Below are 21,325 nucleotides of genomic sequence, written 5' to 3' on the forward strand. Positions count from 1 at the left end.
GGAAGACTCATTAACAACCTGCAATATGCAGATGATACAACCTTGCTAGCTGAAAGTTGAAGAGGACGTAAAACATTTACTGATGAAGATCAAAGAGCACAGCCTTCGATATGGATTACATCTCAATGTAAAGAAAACAGAAATCCTCACCACTGGACCAATAAACAACATACTTATCAAAGGAGAAAAGGTTGAAGTTGTCAAGGACTTCATTCTTCTTGGATCAACTATCAACACTCATGGAAGCAGCAGTCAAGAAATCAAATGACGTATTGCATTAGGCAAGTCTGCTGCACAAGACCTTTTTAAATTGTTGAAGAGCAAAGATGTCAGCTTGAGGACTAAGGTGTGCCTGATCCAAGCCATGGTGTTTCAATAACCTCATATACATGCGAAAGCTGGACAGTGAATAAGGAAGATCATAGAAGAATTGATGCTTTTGAGATGGTGTTGGCGGAGAATATTGAAAGTGCAATATTTTGAAAGGGCTGCCAAAATTGAAAGGGCTGCCAAAAGAACCAATAAATCCATTGTGGAAGAAGTGCAGCCAGAATGCTCTTTGGAGGCCAAGATGGCCAAACTTCGTCTCTCATACTTAGGACATATTGTCAAGAGGGACCAGTCACTAGAGAAGGATATCACGTTTGGTAAGGTTGAGGGTCAGAGAAAAAGAGGAAGACCCCCAACGAGATGAATTGGCCAAGTGGCAGCATCGATGGACTCAATCGTGGCAACAGTAATGAGGTTGGCCCAGGATCGGGCAGTGTTTCATTTTGCTGTGCATAAGGTCGCTATGAGTCGGTAGCGACTTGATGGTACCTAACATCAACAACCACAACTCTAGTAGGGGATATATTGTGTTGTTGTTGTTGTTAAGTGCCGCTGAGTCAATTCCAACTCATGGCAGTCCTGTATAGGATTTCCAAAGAGTCAGCTGGTGAGCTTGCACCACCAACCTTGTAGTTCAAACGACTTTGCTGTCTGACGCTTTAGCCCACAGTGCCACACCAGGACTCCAGTAAGGGATACAGTTGCTCTTATAACAGAGTCAGTGTCTTGCTAGTTTTGAGTAAGGCTTTGACTATTTCCCTGTTGTTGACTTCCTGTACTGATAAGCTGGTGGCAGCTGGAGCACCTGATGGTGGGGGATGGAAGGGGCGGTTTGAGATACATTCTGTCAAAGAGAGAAATGTACTGCCTGTGTTGATGTTTGTGCTAATGTTAGGCAACTATTGCTCTGGTTTTTAAAAGATATTCAGCCCCTTGGAAGGGTGTCCTTGGCAGTCACTGGAATAATAAGTTCAGTTAAGGGGAGGCTAGGTTTAGGCACCTGTAGATATGTGAGGAGTATGAAGTTTTTCTGTTATCTCCCCAGGTAAATTGTGGGTCTCTGCAGGAAGTTGAGGGAGCTCTATACCTGCTGGACTGTTTGTTAGCCATGCATCTGGGACTTCAAAAGTCTGCCTGCACTAAATAGGGGAAGTAGTTCCCGCTGGGATTCCTCTGCTGTTTGGGCTGCTTATGTAAATTGGATGTTTAGCCTCTTGTGCTTTTGTAAGGAGCTTGAAAATAACTCTCTGGTGGAGGAAGTGAGTGGTAAAGGGGTTAAGGGAGGAGAGGAAATTTCCTGTGAATTTCCTCTCTGGTCAATACCCCAATTCATCTAAGGGAAAGTATCCCCACTCTTGGAGGGAAATTGGACAAATATAGCACCATTTCTAAGGGATAGGCATAGTCAGCAAGCTCATTGTAGGTGTAGCTAATGAGCAGTGGAGTTAACTATTTGTAAAGCTGATCTGAGACAAAAGAACTCCTTTTTATTTACAGAACAATGGTGGAGTTTTATGAGACCTAGTGGAATGCCCATGGATGCCCACAACTAGATAGGAGGAAGGGGATAGGAGGCCATCAAAAGATTTTAAAACCAAGTAATTTGTAAATTTAGTTGATTTATGGCCATGTTTGTAGTTACCCAAGGCTCATCAGGAGATATTGGAATTGCATGAGTGGGAGCACTTCTTGACTCAGAGCCCCATCATGCGACTTGTTCCTCGGTTGCTAGGACATTGTAACTTCTACCTCCCTCATGCAGGAACAACGGGCAGTCCCAGGCCCAGTGGCTATGCTTCCTGCACTTTGGGCAGGGTCCTTCTGGATCGAGAGGTTCCCATCTTACCACACCAGAAAGCATTCTGTCTGACCCCTAGGTTGCCCAGAGGTCTCAGTTGGAAGTTGTCTGAATTTGCAGTTGCTACTAATTTGATCATCCAGTGTTCCTTCTCCATAACCTCCATATCTCGATTGTGGTACACTTTGGTAGCTTCCTCAAGAAGGTAGAATACTTCCGTGTTAGGTTAGAGTCCCAATTTCTGTAATTTCCTGTGAATATCAGGGGTGGATTGGTTTAGAACATGGGTGTTTAGGACTACCCTGCCTCATCGGAAGTGGGAGACATGTTAGTCTATTTCCTAATGGCCTCTTCTAGGTTGCTTTTGAAAGTTTCTGGGTTTTCATCTTTATGATGCTCAATTTCAGCCAATTTAGAAAAATATACCGATTTCATTTGGATGGTCATCATTCCTTCAATTAAGCAAAGGGTCGTTTAGTTTCTACTTCTAGTACCTGTCACTGTCTGGTAATGCCAGTCTGTAGCCGTAGGGAGGTCTTATTGGTGTGTATGAAACTTGTCCCCATAGGCCTGGGCCTACGGGGACCTGGATGAAGATCTTTTCCGCTGCAGTGCAGCAAAGGGAAAATATGACAGAAAAATCTCTCCAAATAAACTCAAATAACTTGGTAAGGTTATCAAGCTGCTCAGTAAACCTCCTGGGTATTGTGAAAAGCTGTCTAGTTTTGCTCTAATTGATCCCAACTTTGATAGACTGAACAGGACCTGTACTCACTCTTACAATTCCCCTGTCCCCTTCTGCTGCTTCTGGATTAAGTACCTCCTACAAGGGTAAGGAGCTCTGGTAGCATAGCGATTACGAATCAGGCTGCTAACCTCAAGGTCAGCAGTTCGAAACTACCAGTGGTTCCGTGGGAGAAAGATTTGGCAGTCTGCTTCCATAAAGATTTACAGCCTTGGAAACCCTGTGTAGGGTCACTATGAGTTGGAACTGACTCCACGGTACTTTACAACGACAACAAGGGTAGTACAGTTGGAAGAGGTGCGGCTAGCGGTGAGGAATAGGCTGGAGGGAGGAGTGGCACTTATTATCCTGGAGAGGCAGTAGATGTGTTACTTAACTCTGTCTCTGGTTTAAGACTTCTCTCCTTACTTCCTCCAATGGTACTTAACTCTGTCTCTGGTTTAAGACTTCTTACTTCCTCCAATGGTAGGGCTCTGAGATTCCTCAGGGGTCCCCCTCTCTCCACAGGGGAGGTGTCCAGACATCTTTGCCTCAACTGTGGAAGGTCTCAAATACATGGAAGCCTGTATGTATGGTACCCTCTTTTCTACAGAATGGTTCTAGTTGTTGGATGGTGTTATACTTTAAGGTTACATTTAGGGGCCTTATCTCCTGATCACCCAGAATATACTTAGGCCATGTGATGTTGCAAAAGAAGATCAATTTCTTTTTCCATAGGCTGTAGAAGCTTAGAATTTTCCAGTTCTGGAGCAGGAACCTCAAGAGACTTTAAGCTGGGATGGATCCACTTTGTCTCGTGTTTCTAAGGGAAGAAGAGAAAGGTGTGCAGTGCCCCTGTTCCCAGCATCCTAGATTTGGGCAGCAGTCTCTAGGAGGAATGAGTTGGGCATCCCCACAATCACATCTGAATTCCTGTGGGGTAATTGTTCCCGACCCCATGGAAGGAGACTGTCAACACCCTGGGGTCCAGTTACTGCTGTAAGGTGTCCCCACCCCAGGTATGAAGACTCAAACTGTCACCACCAGTCCCACCTGTTCTGCACCTGATGTCCTGTGTATGTGGGACAAAAGTTGCTATTCTTTTGGTCCCTCTAGCTTTAGCTTTCCTCTAGACTCTGCGTTTGGGTGGCTGGGATATCTGCTCTCCTGTTTCCCTTTTTTCCACGGCTTGCAGCTGATCATCTTGTTCTGGGTCGCAGATGGGTAGAGTCCCCTAGAGCTAGCATCAAATCAGAGTGTGCCCCTGAATTCATGCCATTTACCCTTTTCTCAGAAGGAGCTCTGGTAGCGTATTGGTTACGAACCGCAAGGTCAGCAGTTCGAAACTTCCAGCTGTTCCGCGGGAGAAAGATGAGGCTTTCTGCTCCCATAAAGATTTACAGCCTCGGAAACCCTGTACAGGGCCGTTATGAGTTGGAATCAATTCCACGGCACATAACAACAACAACAACAACAACAACAACAACCCTTTTCTCAGAGGGTCAGGGGAATCAACCAGGCAGCCTGACCCTGTAATGTGTCCAGGTTGGGGCCAAGATTCCACAGGACTTGCTCTATGAGAGAGTTTTGAAAATGCCCAGCATTCACCCACCCATGACCCACAGGATAAGGTAGAGTTACCTGAAGCAGGTGAAGAGGCAGTGGCAGATCTCCGTGAAGTCCTTGGAGAGATTATTTGGATGGAGGCCATGAGTGCCCTTCAGACATAGATTAATGGTTTACAATAGGCACACTCTGCTCCCTCCCTGAGATCTTCAAGGCAGCTAACAGATTGTTTCCCAAGAAGTTGTGAGGCCAGAGGTTTGAAGATACAATCCCTAGGAGCCTTGGAAGCTGGGCAGACAGGAACAGGGTCAGGCTGGAACACTGGTGTATCAGGTCCAAAGTGCGCTGGCTGTAGATCAGGCCCCCTGGGACATTAATCCCAGAGTCATCATTCCCCTCTTAGATGTATTGTCACTCACAGAAGCCCCTCTGTGGGACCAACCAAGGTAGTAAAAGGACATTCTAGCTGACCAAGCCTCATGTGAATGTACTCTGGATGAACCCAAATTGTTATAAATGTACCTCAACTACAAGACCCCCTGCACATCGTCAGATTCCCAACAACACCTCTGTAGGGTCTGACTGGGCTAGAGGGAGGAAGTGCCTCTTTATCTTCGGACCCTGGAATAGACTCGGTGACTCGTAAAACCCTAAAGTGAGAAAGGGCAAGACAAAAGACAGGAAGGTCAGGCAGAAAATCACACACACACCCGTACACCCAGTAGCTTGGTTGTTGTGGTCAAGCCCTCGGCTTGCCTGGCAGGCTCAGAAGTCCTCTGGTGTCAGGTTCGTCTCACTCACCACACCAAAGAGCTGGAAGCAAGCTGCACTTGACCATAATCAGACAAGACACCTGCACAAACTGACTTCAAAGCACAAACTTTTCAAGCTATTTCTGTATAAGAATCCTCCCAGAAAAGCAAAAGTAAGTTCTCAGAGTAGAACACATTTGTACCTTACCTCACTGGGAGAGAAGATGGCGAAGAGAGGTTTTTGGTCACAGATGCAAGAGGGTATCTGTCCTGGGTTTCAACACCAAACATGTTATGTTTTCCCTTGTCCCTCTTTCTCTCAGGAGTGTAAGGAATTAGTCTCACTGAGTCACCACTTCACAAGCCTACACTAAGTCACACTTACTATAAGCCTACACTAAGAAGCACTTTATTGCAAGTGATATTACACTTCAAAGAGAGAAGTGAGTCTGTCTCTGTGAGTGGAGAAGATCCCATGGGACTAGGGTGCATAGCTTATAAGGGTGTAGAGTCTCCTCCAAGGGTGAATTAATACATATTGATTAGAGGGAGTGTTGAATACTCATCTGTTATTCTCAGGAGAGGGACAAAGGTTTCCAAAACTCTACTTGACATCCGTTTTCTGGTCTAATACGGTTATAGCTGGATCTGTCATGGCAATTTGCATGATGATTGTAAACTGTCATTACACCAAGGCGTATGATTTTTAGTATTATAGTGAAGTAAAGGTTACTCTCAGGGCAGTTTTTCATACAGTGCTTGTGCCTGTATGTCACAAACCGCAAGATGTATCCGGTACTTTTGTGGTTAGATTTTCAGCTACTTTGGTTGGTCCCTTCTCGTGATCCCAGCCTAGTAGGGGAAGACTCAGGACAAAGCGTTAGAATATGAAGCCAGAGTAGGAGAGGTACTGGGCCAGGGGTCCTAACCTGTCCCTGATACTGACCTGAGTGAGTTACAATTGCCCTGACTGAGCTCTGGCCCCAGGTGAGCTATGGTCCTGGGTGAACTATATCAACCTGAGTGAGCATTTGGGATGAATGTTGGGAAGAGTATGTGCAACTGTTATTTTGAAACTGTGAATTATATAATTACTTAAAAAACTCTAACCATCTATGATGGTTATGGGGGGTGGGGGAGGTGGGAGGGTGGTTAGAGGGAAGACACATGTTGGTATAGGTGACCAGGTAGATCATATACAACAAGAAGGAGGTTAGTAAAGATGAAGGTAGCAGGAGACACAGGGAAGAATGCAATAGTTAAGTGAATAGAGGGAAATGATGTTAACTATTGGTACATGGAGGGGACGGAAGCAAATGAAGCAAAGTATATCATTTGTTCAATATGAAACTGATGATCTGCTCTGTATGTAAACCTTCACTTGATTCACAATAAAAAGTAAAAAAAAAAAAAAATGTAATAATATAAAATGGAGTCCTGGTGTGGCTCTGTGGGTTAATGCGCCAGACTCAACAACAACAATATAAAACAAGAGAAGAGAAAGAAAAGGGAAAAACAGAAAAGAAGACCAAGGTGCCTGAGAAGGCAGAGGCCCAGGGTACCTGATGTAGGTTGGTGCTCCTAGCAACTGAAGAGAACAAAGGTTGAAGTTGTCAGGGAAGGAGGCCAGTCCTGGACAGAGTCCCTGTAGGCCTAGAAAGGTGACTGAGTGCATGGTGACTGGTTCCAGAAGGAGTTTCTACCAGCACACCGGGTTGCTGAAGGCCGGGTGCCTGCAAGGCATTACACATTTTACTAGCCTGAGGAGGTGAAGGCTGTGTGTTTCCAAACCATTCTGTTTGTCTAGTTGTTCCTTGTTTTTGTTCAACTTCTTCTGTCGATATTCAATCCACTTCTCTGTCTTTTCCTCTGAAGCTCAGCATTCCAGAATTGTCTTCTATTTATGCTTCAGTTAGGAGCCCTGGTGACACTATGGGTTAAGCATTGGACTGCTAATTGCAAAGTTGGTGGTTCAAACCCACCAGCCACTTTACGGGAAAAAGATGATGCCTTCTGCTCCCACAGAGATTTAAAGCCTTGGAAACCCTCTACAGAATTGTTATGAATCAGAACCAACTCCACAACACTTAACAACAACATATGAATATATAAATAGCATATGAATGTTGTTGTTATGTGTTGTGGAGTCCGTTCCAACTCATAGCGACCCTGTACAGGGTTTCCAAGACTATAAATCTTTACAGGAGCAGAAAGCCCCATCTTCCTCCCACAGAACAGCTGGTAGTTTCGAACTGCTAACCTTGTGGTTTGCAGCCTGATGCGTAACCACTACACTACCAGAGATGAATAGTAAAAATAAAATTACAGTTTTTATCTAGGTGGTAGGGACTGTATGTGATTTTTAACACAAATTTGTTTTTTGTGAGTTTTGGGCATTCTCACAATGAATTCATATTTTGCATTAGGAAAATAGTATTAGTCTTTTAAAAGAATACTAAGAATGGATATAAGCACATGCAGAGTTTCAGAAATATCCCCTATACTGGCCTGTTCTTGGGGGAAAGAAAAGTCTTTATCCTCTCTTTCTCAGCTGCCATCCCCATCATAAAAATGAAATCTTGGATCAAAAATATTGATTCAAGAAAAAATCATTTCTTAAGGGAGTCTTAAAGTATTAATTATGTCTTCTCCTGTTAAGTTATATATGTATTTGATGTATACAAATTAACATTTAATGGTATTTATTAGAGAGTAAAATAGTCTACCTACATAAATGCAATTTAATATTTCTTGGGTGTTCATTATATATGAAACACTTCATGTGCATAACCTTATTTGGTATCCATTTTTAGAGAAAAGAAAATTAGGGCTCACAGAGGTTAGGTAACATTACTATTTCACAAATGTTGGGGAGTTAGGAGTCTAACTTTATGTAGTTTGACCTCAGAGTCTTTGCTCATGTTCCCTGCACTGTACTGGCTTAGGAGTACCTGGCTTATACAAGGTGACTTAGAATAAAAGCCTGACAGTGTACTTCTGAAAAATTAGCCACTGAAACTCTAGGAGCACAGCTTTAATCTGACACACATAAGGTCACCATGAGTTGGAGCAGACTCTGTTGCAACTAGAGAAAAAAATAAAAGCATTTACTGACTTAAATGCTTCTTATATGAATGGTTTTATGTTTTCATTCTTGGGAAAAGACTCAGAGAAGTGTGGTACACAGTGTCTGGCCCAGTTGGGTAGGCCTGGTTGGCACTGTGGGATAAAGCACTGGATCACAAGGTCCATTTGAACCACAAGGTTGGTGGTTTAAACTCACCAGCCATTCCTTGGAAACCCTATATAGGGTCGCTATGAGTCAGAACCAACTCGACAGCACTTAACAGCAACAACAACACACTTGGAGGAGTCCTGGTGTGGTGCCATAGGATAAGTGCTCAAATTAAAGGTTGGTTTGAACTACGAGGTGGATGGTTCAAACTCACCAGCTGCTCCTTGGAACCCCTATACAGGTTTGTTTTGAGTTGGAACCAACTCCACAGCACTTAACAACAAACCAGTTGGAAATATAAAAAAATTAATATATGATTTATAGCAATAATACACAACAAGTTTATTGATGGAGGTGTAGATAATATTCCATATAAGAGAGAGATTTCCATGGCCTAGCGTAGGTCAGGAAAGTCTTATTAAAGAGCTGAGTTTTGAAAACTGGAGGAATGTAATGTGTGCTGTAGATCAAATAGGATGTTCTCGAAAGAAGGAATAGGTCAGAGTGCAAAAAGCAGGGACTCTAGGAACTGGGTCAAGCCTGAAGGGGTGTTTCCAGATGATGCAAGGGGTGTTTCCAGATGATGCAAGTATACTGATTGAGTGAGAGGCCATGGTAGCCTCATGAGGAGTAACATGATGTCTAGGGCTAACAGAGACTGGATTGGGGGTCAAGGTGAAGACAGGGACATTAGATGAGCAATGAATTGATAGCAAGAGAAGGGAGTGAAGCTTGTGTTGACTTCTGATGGTTCAGTATCTAAATCCATGAGTAAGGAACAAGTGATGGGGTGCTCTTCTGATTTGGAGTCTGGAGGCTTATCAAGATAGGAAGGAAGCAGATACAGAGAGAAAAGCCAGAGGACTAGAATATGGACTAAAGGACACTGTTATTTTTTTGACCATGATATATAATCAACTTCATAAACATCTATTGGATGCTTAACAGGCCCAATTGTATGCCTTAGATAACATGAAAACAATAGTAGGAACTAATATGCTGACCCTTAGCAACAACAATAACAATAAAACAAATTCTTTTTTTTTTTTTGCTTTCTCCTTCCTTTTTTTTTAAAAAAAAATGTTTTATTGTGAATTATGTGATAGTTTACATGGGAGAACACTAGCTTTACATTTATCCTATCATATATCATTTCATTGCCATGGTTATAATCCCCTCCATGCATCATCAACCAACCAAAGGGTATACCCTACAAGCCTGCCCTCTGGTTGTCAGTACACAGCCCCTCTCCCTCTCTGGGTCTAGAGTCCCCAGCTCCATCTCTCCACATCATCTTCTCTGCCTCCATCTTTGGCATCACTGTTTCTCTGGGTAAGGTCCTACACTCTGCTCTTCTCCCAAAACAAATTATTCTTGTATGTTGTTGTCAAGTGCTTGGTTCCAATTCATAGCAATCCTGTATAGGATTTCCAAAGAGTGACTAGTGGGTTTGAACCACTGAGTGCTTATGCTGCGGTACCACAGCAGGACTCCTGTTGTTGTTAAGTGCCATCCAGTCAATTCTACCGTCGAGTCAGTTCTAATAGCAACTCAGTATAGGGTTTCTGAGGAGCCGCTGGTGAGTTTGAACCACTGACCTTCCTCTTCAAACCAACCTTGAGGTCGAGTGCTTATCTTATGGTGCCCCACCAGGTCTTCTATTTTTATATAGCTCTTACCAATTTATTCTTATATAACCAGGCATCCTTGTCATTTACAAATCTATACTAATGCCTATAACAACTATATGAGTAAGTACTTTTGTCATATCAATTTTGCAGATGAGGAAACTAAGGCTCAGAGAGGTTAAGCAACCTGCTTAAGATCACATAATTAGCAAGAGTTGGAACTGGGATTTGAGCCCATGACTTTGGAGTCTGTGCTTTGACCACTACATAGTACTATGTGTGATGTAGTTCCTATTGCCAAATGTGAAGAATTTACCAAAAAGATGAGATATGAATATTTGAAGAGATAACTAGAAGTAAAAGGCAGGGTATATTTAATCTCAAATGAGTGGAATGGCCGGTTCTTATAAACAGGAGTGTGCACACCCCGAGGACAAGGTGGATGGTAATTGCAAGACATTTCATTGGTGTGGAGAAAAGACTGGATTTTCTGTTTATGTTTCTATTAGTACTTAATAGCCTGAACTCCCAATATAAGCTCTTCATCAGGAAAGAAAATCAATCAGATGATACAGTCAAAAAACATGAAAATATCAAGTTCAAGATAAGAGGTATGCATTGGCATCTGTTGTTGTTTGTTAATGTCTTGAGAGATTATATACACCAAGGGAAAGATTCATCATTCACATCTCTTGTGGGTAATGACAGTAAAATGCTCACCGACTCAGTAGGCATTATGGGAGTAGTGGGAGTGAACATGTATGGAGTGCTTCCTACAGGGCAGGAGATACAGCACCAACAACTCTGTCAAGAATCCCTCTGGGGCACTTAACAACAATTACAACAATATTGAGATAATGGGGAGCAATGAGTTCCCAAATGTGTAGCAGGGCCTTGTAGCCATATATGGACTTTGATTTAAGCTGTGGAGTAAGATGGGAAGTCACTGGAAACAGTGAGCAAAGATGTGACATAAGCTGGCACATGGTTTAAGAGGATGGTTTCAGACTGCTGTATTGAAAATAACTTGTAGGAAGTCAGGGCAGAAGCAGGGATACCCATTGGAAGTGTAGAGCAGATGGGTGACGATGGTGGCTTGGACCAGGGTATTAGTAATAGAGAAGAGGAGAAGGGGTTGGTGGTAGAACTGACACAATTTACCAATACATTAGATGTGAGCTGGGAGAGACAGACTAGTAGTACATTCAAATGATTTATACAGGAAAGACATCCATGCAGCAAATGCTCAAAACCTGTTATCTATGGCAGTGTGTGGTAGAAACGTGTCTGTCCACTGGAGTAATTCACATATTTTCTACAAGGGTTTCGAGGAAAGAAAGACAATTCAGAGCTGGATGAACAAGGTTAGATTTGGTTTGGCTTTGATGAATGGATAGGATTCAGACATGTGGCAGGGACCAAGGAGGGCACTGTGTGGTCAACAAAGGAAGACAAATAGCTCTGCTCCAGGCATGCTCTGAGCATCAGCCAGGCCTTGAATACAGCGGTGAGTTATGACTGAAATGGTAGCAGAAGGCCAGTTTTTCTCTCACTTGAATGTCACATAGAGCAGTTTAGACTTGTTTCTTTAGGCCGTGGTGAATGATTGGGCATTTCTTATTGGGAGAGTGAGTTTGCTTCAACAATTTACTCCTCTACCAAGCTCTGAGGAGTCCTGCTGTGGTGTTGTAGGATAAACACTGGATTGCTAACCACAAGATCGGTGGTTCAAACCCACCAGCTGCTCCTCAGAAACCCTACATAGGGTCGTTATAAGTCAGAACCAACTTGAAGACACTTAACAACAATAACAGCAACAAGCTCTGAATGAGTGGCATTGATAAATAAACTAATAAATGTTGACCTGAGGTTCAGAAAGGTTTAGCATCTTTCAGGAGAATGATTTAGTCACTAAACTGAACCAGGCCAAAGAGTTGTGATGTGTGTGTATGTGTGTAATTATGACTGGAGCTCATGAATACAACATCTTAAGACAAACAGGATTGTCTAGTACGTGTATGTCACAACAAGACAATTATCCAGTGAATGGAAAATTAATTAAATACCACTCACCAAAAAAATGAACTACTTTACAAGATGTAAAGAAAGCCTTTAAAAATGCAATAAGAAAAACAGTTTTATTATAGCATGCATTTTAATTCTAATGATCATTTTAATTAACAAAATATACACATATGCAATAAGGAGCTCTGGTAGCGTAGTGGTTACGAATCGGGCTACAAACCTTAAGGTCAGTGGTTCGAAACTACCAGCTGCTCCGCGGGAGAAAGATGAGGCTTTCTACTCCCGTAAAGATTTACACCCTCAGAAACCCTATACAGGGTCTCTATGGGTCGGAACCGACTCGATGGCACATAACAACAACAACAACAACACATATGCCTATATTGTTGTTAAGTGCTATCGAGTCGATTCTAACTCATAGTGACCCTGTATAGGGTTTCTGAGGAGCAGTTGGTGGGTTTAAACTGCTGACCTTGTGGTTCGCAGTTCAGTGCTGATTCTTCAGCGTCATGCATGGAGTTGGTTCTGACGCATAGCGACCCTGTACAGGGTTTCCAAGGCTGTAAATCTTTACGGGAGCAGAAAGCCTTATCTTTCTCCCATGGAACAGCTGGTAGTTTCGAACTGCTGACCTTGTGGTTTGCAGCCTGATTCATAACCATTACACTACCAGAGCTCCTTTTCTCTCTATTTATCAATCGATCGATCGATAGATAGATAGATACACACACACATATATGAGTGCAGAGGCTCTCTAAGATAAACATTGGAATGTGAACCACATGATTGGTGATTTGAGTCCACTAGTCGCTCAGGATGAGGCTTTCTGTTCTGTCAAAGATTAGCAGCCTTGGAAATCCTATAGAGGGTGATTGTGAACTGGTTTCCCATTATAGAGGCTCTATATAGGGTTTTCAAGGAATGACTGGTGGGTTTGAATTGGTTGACCTTACGGTTAGCTGTCCAGGTCTTATCCTACAGTGCCACACCAGGACTCATCTTCCGAAAATAGATATAAATATACATGTCTCTATATACATATTGTTGTTAAGTGCTGTTTGTGTGTGTGTGTGTGTGTATATATATATATATATATGGTGTGCTCACCAGCTGCTCCTCTGAAACCCTGTACAGGGTTGCTATGGTTCGGAATCGACTCAACGGCACTTAACAACAACATATATATATGTTGTTGAGAGTACTGGTGTGGTGCTGTAGGATAATGCTCTGGATTGCAAGGGCAGTTTGAACCACAAGGTCAGTGGTTCAAGTCCACCAGCTGCTCCTCAGAAATCCTATATGAGTCAGTATGAGTGCTGGAGGATATATCTATGTTATTATTGAGTGCTGTTGAGTCGGTTCCAACTCAGGCTGTAAATCTTTGCAGGAGCAGGTGGTAGGTTTAAACTACTGCCTTTGTGTTTCACAGTCCAGTGCTTATCGTACAGAGCCATCACATTCCCCAAATATATATATATATCTGTTAATATGAATGATCAGTAGAATTTAAATTCTTGCTAGAATAAAAATAAATTTTTCTCATTACCTTTTTAAAGGCTTACTTTACATTTTGTAAAGTGGTTAAAGTTTTTTGGTGAATGATATTTAGTTAATTTCCATCCACCGGATAATTGTCTTGTCGTGCCAGTACATGTACTAGACACTTCTACTTGGCACTCTTAAAAATGTTGCATTCAAGTGCCCCAGGCATAAACAGTATGGCAGAAATACTCTTTCTTTGTCTGTGTTTGTAAGACAATTTCTTTGATGCCAGAGAAGTATTTTTGGAAGATGAATCATGTCACATTGTGGCCTCATTAAAATTTTAAGTTGTAAATGGTGCTGGTTTGCCTAGAGGTATAAAAATAAATCTTATCTTCCTATGCATATGGGAATACCTGTAACGGAAAATATACTTTCTATTCTCTAGTTACACTTTAGGCAATAAACAGAGAGGTTAACAAGATATGTATTATAATTCTAATTTTGTTTTACTAGAAGCATGCTTCCAAAAGAATACCAATTACTTGAGGATGAGTTCTCCTTTTCCAAACACAGAGAAAGTCGAAATACCAAATGTTGTATTGTTATATTAGATGATCCTATAAAATAAACACTACACCTTCTCTTTTGAAATAGGAGATACAAGATTATTCAGTTTATTAGATGTGGAGGATAATGTAAGGTGAAACTACTCTGATTATGAAAATTTGCTTTCTGAAAACATAGGCTATTATTTAAAGGATATAGAAAAATGTCCTTATTTATTTTAGAATGATCATAATAGAAATGTTGTTGTTGTTGTTAGGTGGTGTTGAGTCCATTCCAGTCCATAGGAACTCTGTGCACAACAGAAGGAAACACTGCCTGGTCCTGTGCCCGCCTCACAATCAATGCCATACATGAACCTATTACTGCTGCCACTGTGCTAATCCATCACGTTGGGGGGGTCCCTCTTTTTCACTGACCCTGCACTTTACTAAACATGTCATTCTCCAGAGACTGGTCCCTCCTGATAATATGTCTGAAGTATGAGAGACAAAGTCTTGCCACCTTGGCATCTAAAGAATATTCTGGCTGTACTTCTTCCAACACAGGTGTGTTTATTCTTCAGGCAGTCCATGGTAATTATAACATTCTTCTCCAAAACCATAACTCAAATGCATCAATTTTTCTATGATCTTCATTACTCATTATCCAACTTTGACATGCATATAAGGCTAATGGAAATACCGTGGCTTGGATCAGGCACACCTAAGTCCTCTAACTGACATCTTTGCTCTTGAAGATGTCTTGTGCAGAAGAGCTGTCTAATGCAATATGTCTTGTTTCTTGACTGCTGCTTTCATGAATGTTGATTGTGGATTCAAGCATAACAAAGTCTTTGACAACTTCAGTCTTTTCTCCATTTACCACCATGTTATTTGTTGTAACACTGATGAATTTTTGTTTTCTTTACATTGAGGTCCAACCTGTATTTATGGATGGGGTCTTTGATCTTTGTCAGCAAGTATTTTAAGTCCTCTTCACTTTCAGCAAGCAAAGTTGTATCTGCTGCATATTGCAGGTTGTTAATGAGTCTTCCTTCAATCCTGATGCCATGTTCTTCATATAATCCAGATTCTCTGGATATTTGCTTGGCATACAGATTTAATAAACATGGTGAAAGAATACAACCCTCGGACCTTTCCTGATTTTAAACCATTCCATGTACCCTTGTTCTGTTTGAACAGCTGTCACGTGGTCTATGTATATGTTCCTTATAAGTATAATGAAGTGTTCCAGAATACTCATTTTCCACAATATTGTCCAAAGCTTGTCATGATTCACGCAGTCGAAAGCCTTTGCATTATCAATTAAGTACAGGTAAACAGCTTTCTGGTATTCTCTGCTTTCAACCAAGATCCATCTGACATCAGCAATGATTTCCCTCTTTCCATGTCCTCGTCTGAATCTGGCTTGAACCTCTGGCAGTTCCCTATCAATGTACTGTTGCAGCCATTTTCAAATTATCTTTAGCAAAATTTTACTTGCATATGATATTAATGTTATTGTCCAATGATTTCCACATTCCATTGGGTCTACTCTCTTTGGAAAGAACACAAATGTGGATTTCTTCCAGTTAGGCAGCTGTCTTCAACCTTCTTGGCATAGATGTGTGAGTGCCTCCAAGTGCTACATCAGTTTGTTGAAAGATTTAAATATTTGTTCCACCAATTCTCAATGGCTTATTCTTTGCGAATGCCTTCAGTGTACCTTAGACTTATTCCTTCAGTACCATTGACCACTGTTCTTTTTGATACAGTGACTCTGTATTCCTCCCACCTTCTTTTAATGCTTTCTGCATTGTTAAATATTTTGCCCATAGAATCCTTCAATATTGCTAATGTAAGATTGATTTTTTTTCTTTATTTCTTTTAGCTTGAGAAATGCTGAGTGTGTGCTTTTCTTTTGTTTTTCTAACTCCTGGTCTCTGCATATTTCATTACAATACTTGATTTTGTCTGCTTGAGCTGTCCTTTGAAATTTCCTGTTCAGCTCTTTTACCTCATTTCTTTCATTTGCTTTAGCATCTCTATGCTGGGGAGAAAATGTCAATATTATTTATTCTTTAGGTAGATCACAGCAGTGAAAATAGAAAAACAAAAAATTGGAAGTAATGCTAATGAATTTGTTGTTCTTGTTGTGTGCGTGTTTTGACATAAGCCCATTTAGATGGCAAAATACTTTAGATAGAATGACAAGCTTTCTAATCCACTGCCAGTAAAACACATAATCCACCTCTCCCATTTGGGATATTTATGTACATGAAAAAATGATTTTCTATTGTAGCTGCAGGTTGGTGCTTTGTATTTAAAACTTCTCACCTGTGCCATTTTAGTAGATTTATTTATCTTTAAATAAGATCCTCAATTAACAACAAACCAAATGCATTGCAAGATCTCCTTTGATTTTGAAGTGGTGATTTGAAAAATATTGATGGTTTTAAGGCAATTTAAGCAGCTTTGTCAATTCAGTTGAATCTGGCTTAGTGGTCACATCTGTCCATGTGTTCTCTTATGCTACTAGAATCCTACATCTGCGACAAATGATATCTACTCTTTTCCTATTACCTCCTCTTGGTTATTTAGTGAGTGACTCAATCACTAGCATGGGTCTCTAATTTACTTAAATAAATTAGAATTTAGTGAGTCAGGGGCAGGAGCTGAGCATTTATACTATGAAATAAAGCAAAAGCAACAGAAATATCTCCAGATGATTCTGATGTTCTGTGAGGATTGCTGTTGTTGTTGTTAAGTGCCTTTGAGTCAGTTTCAACCCATAGCAACCCTGTTATAAGGTTTACAAGGAGCGGCTGATGATCTTAAACTGCCAACCTTGCAGTTCAAACCAATTTTGCAATCCAGTGCATTAACCCACAGTGCCACACAAGGTCTCCTTTGTGAGGTTAGCACCCAACAATGAAAAGAAGGACAAAGTTTAAAACCCAAATGTCAGCATAAACACAATCAAGTCCCTCTTTTTGGGAAGCTGTTACTTCGATTTAACTGTGACATATGTTTGGTATGATAGTGAAATTATAGACCATTGAGGTTTAAGTAAAGCATTGCCGTATTTCACGTTTTCCCTTCTGTCTTCCTAGCAATCATGTATGTCATGGGAGCACTTGGTCCTGCAGTGGGATATTTATTAGGTGGACTTCTTATTGGTTTCTATGTTGACTCCAGAAATCCTGTTGACCTTGACCAGAATGACCCTCGTTTCATTGGAAACTGGTAAGAATTGCTTTCTAATTTTTTTTGTCATTCACTATTTCTAATAATTGAATTATTACTCTTGCAGTTAAAATAAAATTTCCTAAATAGGAAATGAAAAAATAGTTAAAAGTCAACTAGGAGGGTGTACTAGACAGAATAATGACTCTGAAATATAAGCTACTTTCAAATCCTTAGAACCTTTGGATGTTACCTTAAATGGCCAAAGGGAAGCTGCAGATGTAATTAAGGACTGTGAGGCAGAGGTTATCCTAGATTACCCAGGTGCACCCATGTAATCACAAGGGAAAGAGAAAGGCATGCAAGTCAAAGTCAGATAAGTGGGAGTAATGATGGCTGCAGAAATTGGAGTGGTGTGCTTTGAGATGGAGGAAGGGGCCAGGAGTTGAGGTGAGTAGGTGATTTCTAGAACCTCGTCAAGTAAGAAGATGGACTCGCCCTTAAAGCATCTAGAAGAGATGCAGCCCTATGACCTATTTTAGACTTCTAACCTCCATCAATGTAAAATAATACATTTGTGCTGTGTTGTGTTAACTTGTTACAACAGAAGTAAGAAATTAATACACATTTGATGATCTCTTAATTTGTAATCTCTAGAGCTAGGTGTTCTTTTGTAAGATGGCTGTGTTTGTGAGTACTTTGCTGTTTAATTTAATAATACATTTTATTCTTTTCACTGTGCATTTAAAAAACTTTTTTTCGTACTTCCGTATTTGTTGTGGTTGTTGTTAAGTGCCATTGAGTCCGTTCCTACTCATAGCTACCATATATAGGGTTTCTGAGGAGCAACTGGTGGGCTTGAACTGCTGACCTTGCAGCTACCAGTCCACTGCTTTTTCTACAGGAATTCTGGTGTGGCATTGTGGGATAAAGTACTAGACCGCAAGATCAGCTTGAACTACAATGCCTGTATTTCAAACTCAACAACTTCTCCTTGGAAACCCTATACAGGGTGGGGTCTCCCTGAGTCAGGACCGACTTGACAGCATTTAACAAGGACATTTGTCCTACAGCCCACATCTATTTGTATTTCTGCTTTGTCTAGCCTCCCCTGCTGTCTAGCTCTCCAGCCCAATCTTCCCATTGTCACATTTTTTTTTTCTTAATTTTTTTGTTGTTAATTTAGTGAAGGTATATAGGCAAGATCATCAGTTTTACACTCAAATCATATGCTTTGTTTCATCTCACTGATTGCAATCCCCTCCATGAAACAAGAGTTATCCTGCTTCCTCCCTGTGGTTCCCATTTCTACTCCATCCACCTTCCCATTCCTTGTCCTTAGGTATATGTTGCCCTCTTGATCTTGAAAATTCATCTTGAATGATTGACCAGTAATTTTTTTTTCTTTTTTCTTTTAACAGTATTTGCTTCTGTTCCCTTTGTTTTTTGTTTGTTTGTATGTGCACAAAAACACTCAGGAATATATAATCATGTAAACAACCAAAGGGCACATTCTGCAAGCCAGTTTCCTGACCAACAGTACACAGTCTTTCTCTTTCCATGAGTCTAGAGTCCTCAGCTGCTCTCTCTCTCCGTGTCCTCACCTCTGCCTCCATCTCTGGAGTTACTCTTTCTCTGGGTAGGGTTCCACATTCTGCTCATGCTCTTCTTTCTCTCTTGATGGTCGTAGGGTCCTCTGTTCCAGGAATATAAAATCTTACTATTTCCCCCTTTATATTACAAAACTTCTACCTTTACAATTGGAACAATTGCAATTAGTCATAGTAAAGATTACTCACTATTGAAATCAAAAGAATCCTATCTGCATTTCCTTTCACCAGACCCATCTACATTGTCACATTCTTAAGGAAACTTTTCAGTTGGCAATATTTTGTTTTCCCACCTGTTTTGTGGACTTAGCTCCTGTTTGTCTCACTAGACAGTAATTGTTCTAGGACACAGAACAAGGACTCAAACTTTGAATGATACATTATTAACCAGAATAACTAGGCCAGTGTCTGAGGGCTTCACCATTCTCAACTTGACTGTAAGCTGACTGCAAGCACTAACTGAAAGTATTGACTTCCTTTCACATGGATTAGTAATGTTGTGTGCCATTGAGTTGGTTCTGAACATAGTGACTCTGCATAGGGTTTCTGAGCAGCAGCTGGTGAGCTTGAACCATTGACCTTGTGGTTCAAATTGAATTTGCTGTCCAGCGCACTAACCCACAGCACCACATTAGGACTCATGGGTTAGTAATAAGTACATATTAATAAGAAAAATTTCATTTATAACAAAGATAATATTGTTGTTGTTAAGTGCCATTGAGTTGGTACCAATTTGTAGTGACCCTCTTCACACTGAATGAAATACTACCCAGTCCTGGGATAACCTCACAATCATTGCTACATTTGAGCCAATTGCTGCTGCCACTGTGCCAATCCATCTCATTGGGAGTCTTCCTTATTTTTTCCCACCTTCCACTTTACCAAACACTATATCTTTCTCTGGGGACATGTCCAAAGTATGAGAGACGAAGTCTGGCCATGCTGGTTTAAAAAGAGAATACTTCATTAAAATTGTATGTGTCTAGTAATTACTTTTAAAAGGGTTTCTTAGAGTGACTTTGTTCTCTTTGCATTTCATTATAGGATAGTAACCTAATTATTCTGAGGTTGATGGGAATAATGTCTAACACTATTTTCAAAGCAGTTAAGAAATATCAATTAAGTTATGTAACACTTCTCAGTTTTATAAGTAATGCCCTTGGAAGATGGAATTGCTATGATCTACATAAGACTGTCCTGGTAAAAGTTTCAAATGTTGTAGAAAGGATGTTCCCATTGTCAGAGTTCGAGGAATAAAACAGGAGTTTTTAAGTTCTTGACTAAGTGACATTTTTGGTCTCAGCTCTTGTTTTCTTTTAAGTTTCTCATTAAATCAGGATACAGATTTTTTTAAATGTCAAGAAACAAGATTATTAAAATATGTCTATGAACATTCAGTGTATATTGTGTTCTGTCTGGATGTCCATGGGAAGATAAGGGGACATCAGAAGTGAGAGAGAGCAAGGTGAGGAGGAAGGGAAACAGGAGCATTAGCATTACAGACACGCTGTGTAGTCTTTTGAGAGTGTCCTAGTAGACATTAACCCAATTGACAGTAAAATGGAATGATTAGAAATGCAGGCCCTGAGACCATATTGCTTTTGGATTAGATTGTAAATGAGTGTGACTTTGAGAAAGTAAATCCTCTGTTATTCAGATTTTATTTTTATATTTTTAATTCATTGTTATTGTTGATGGTGGTGGTGGTTATGTGCCGTGGAGTTGGTTCTGACTCATAATGACCCTGTACAAGGTTTCAGAGGCTGTAAATCTTTATGAGAGCTGAAAGCCTCATCATTCTTCCATGGAACAGCTGGTAGTTTCAAACTGCTGACCTTGCAGTTTGCAGCCCGATTCATAACCACTACACTACCAGAGCTCCTTGTTGTTATTAGGTGCCATCAAGTCTGTACCAACTCATAGTGACCCTGTGCACAACAGAATGAAATACTGTACGGTCCTGGGCCAGCCTCACAATTATTGCCACAATGGAGCCCATTGATGCTGCCACTTTGCCAATCCATCTCACTGGGGGTCTTCCTCTTCTTCTCTGAAACTCTACCTTACCAAACATGATGTTCTTTTCCAGTGACTAGTCCCTCCTGACAATATGTCCGAAGTATGAGAGAAACAGTTTGGCCATCCTGGCCTCCAAGGAGCACTCGGGCTGCACTTCATGCAACAGAGATCTGTTGGTTCTTTTGGCAGCCTGTGGCACACCTCCAACACCATAACTCAAAAGCATCAATTCTTCTACAGTCTTCCTTATTCACTGTCCAGCTTTTGTATGTATATGACGTTATTGAAAATACCGTGGCTTGGGTCAGGCTCACCTTAGTCCTCAAGCTGACATCTTTGCTCTTCAACATTTTAAAAAGGTCTTGTGCAGCAGATTTGCCTACTGCAATACGTCATTTGATTTCTTGACTGCTGCTTCCATG

General features: G+C 41.0%; 1 protein-coding gene across 1 annotated transcript in view; it reads left to right on the plus strand.

Annotated features, from left to right (window-relative positions):
* SLCO5A1 (solute carrier organic anion transporter family, member 5A1) overlaps nt 1-21,325 on the plus strand; it is a 215,815-nt gene that overhangs the window by 77,557 nt on the left and 116,933 nt on the right. The window contains exon 2 of the mRNA XM_006860073.1: nt 17,202-17,334. Within this exon, the coding sequence (XP_006860135.1) occupies nt 17,202-17,334 (133 nt within the window). The remainder of the gene's footprint in view (nt 1-17,201; nt 17,335-21,325) is intronic.

Source organism: Chrysochloris asiatica, unplaced genomic scaffold, assembly GCF_000296735.1.
Source record: "Chrysochloris asiatica unplaced genomic scaffold, ChrAsi1.0 scaffold00036, whole genome shotgun sequence".
Lineage (NCBI taxonomy): Eukaryota > Metazoa > Chordata > Mammalia > Afrosoricida > Chrysochloridae > Chrysochloris > Chrysochloris asiatica.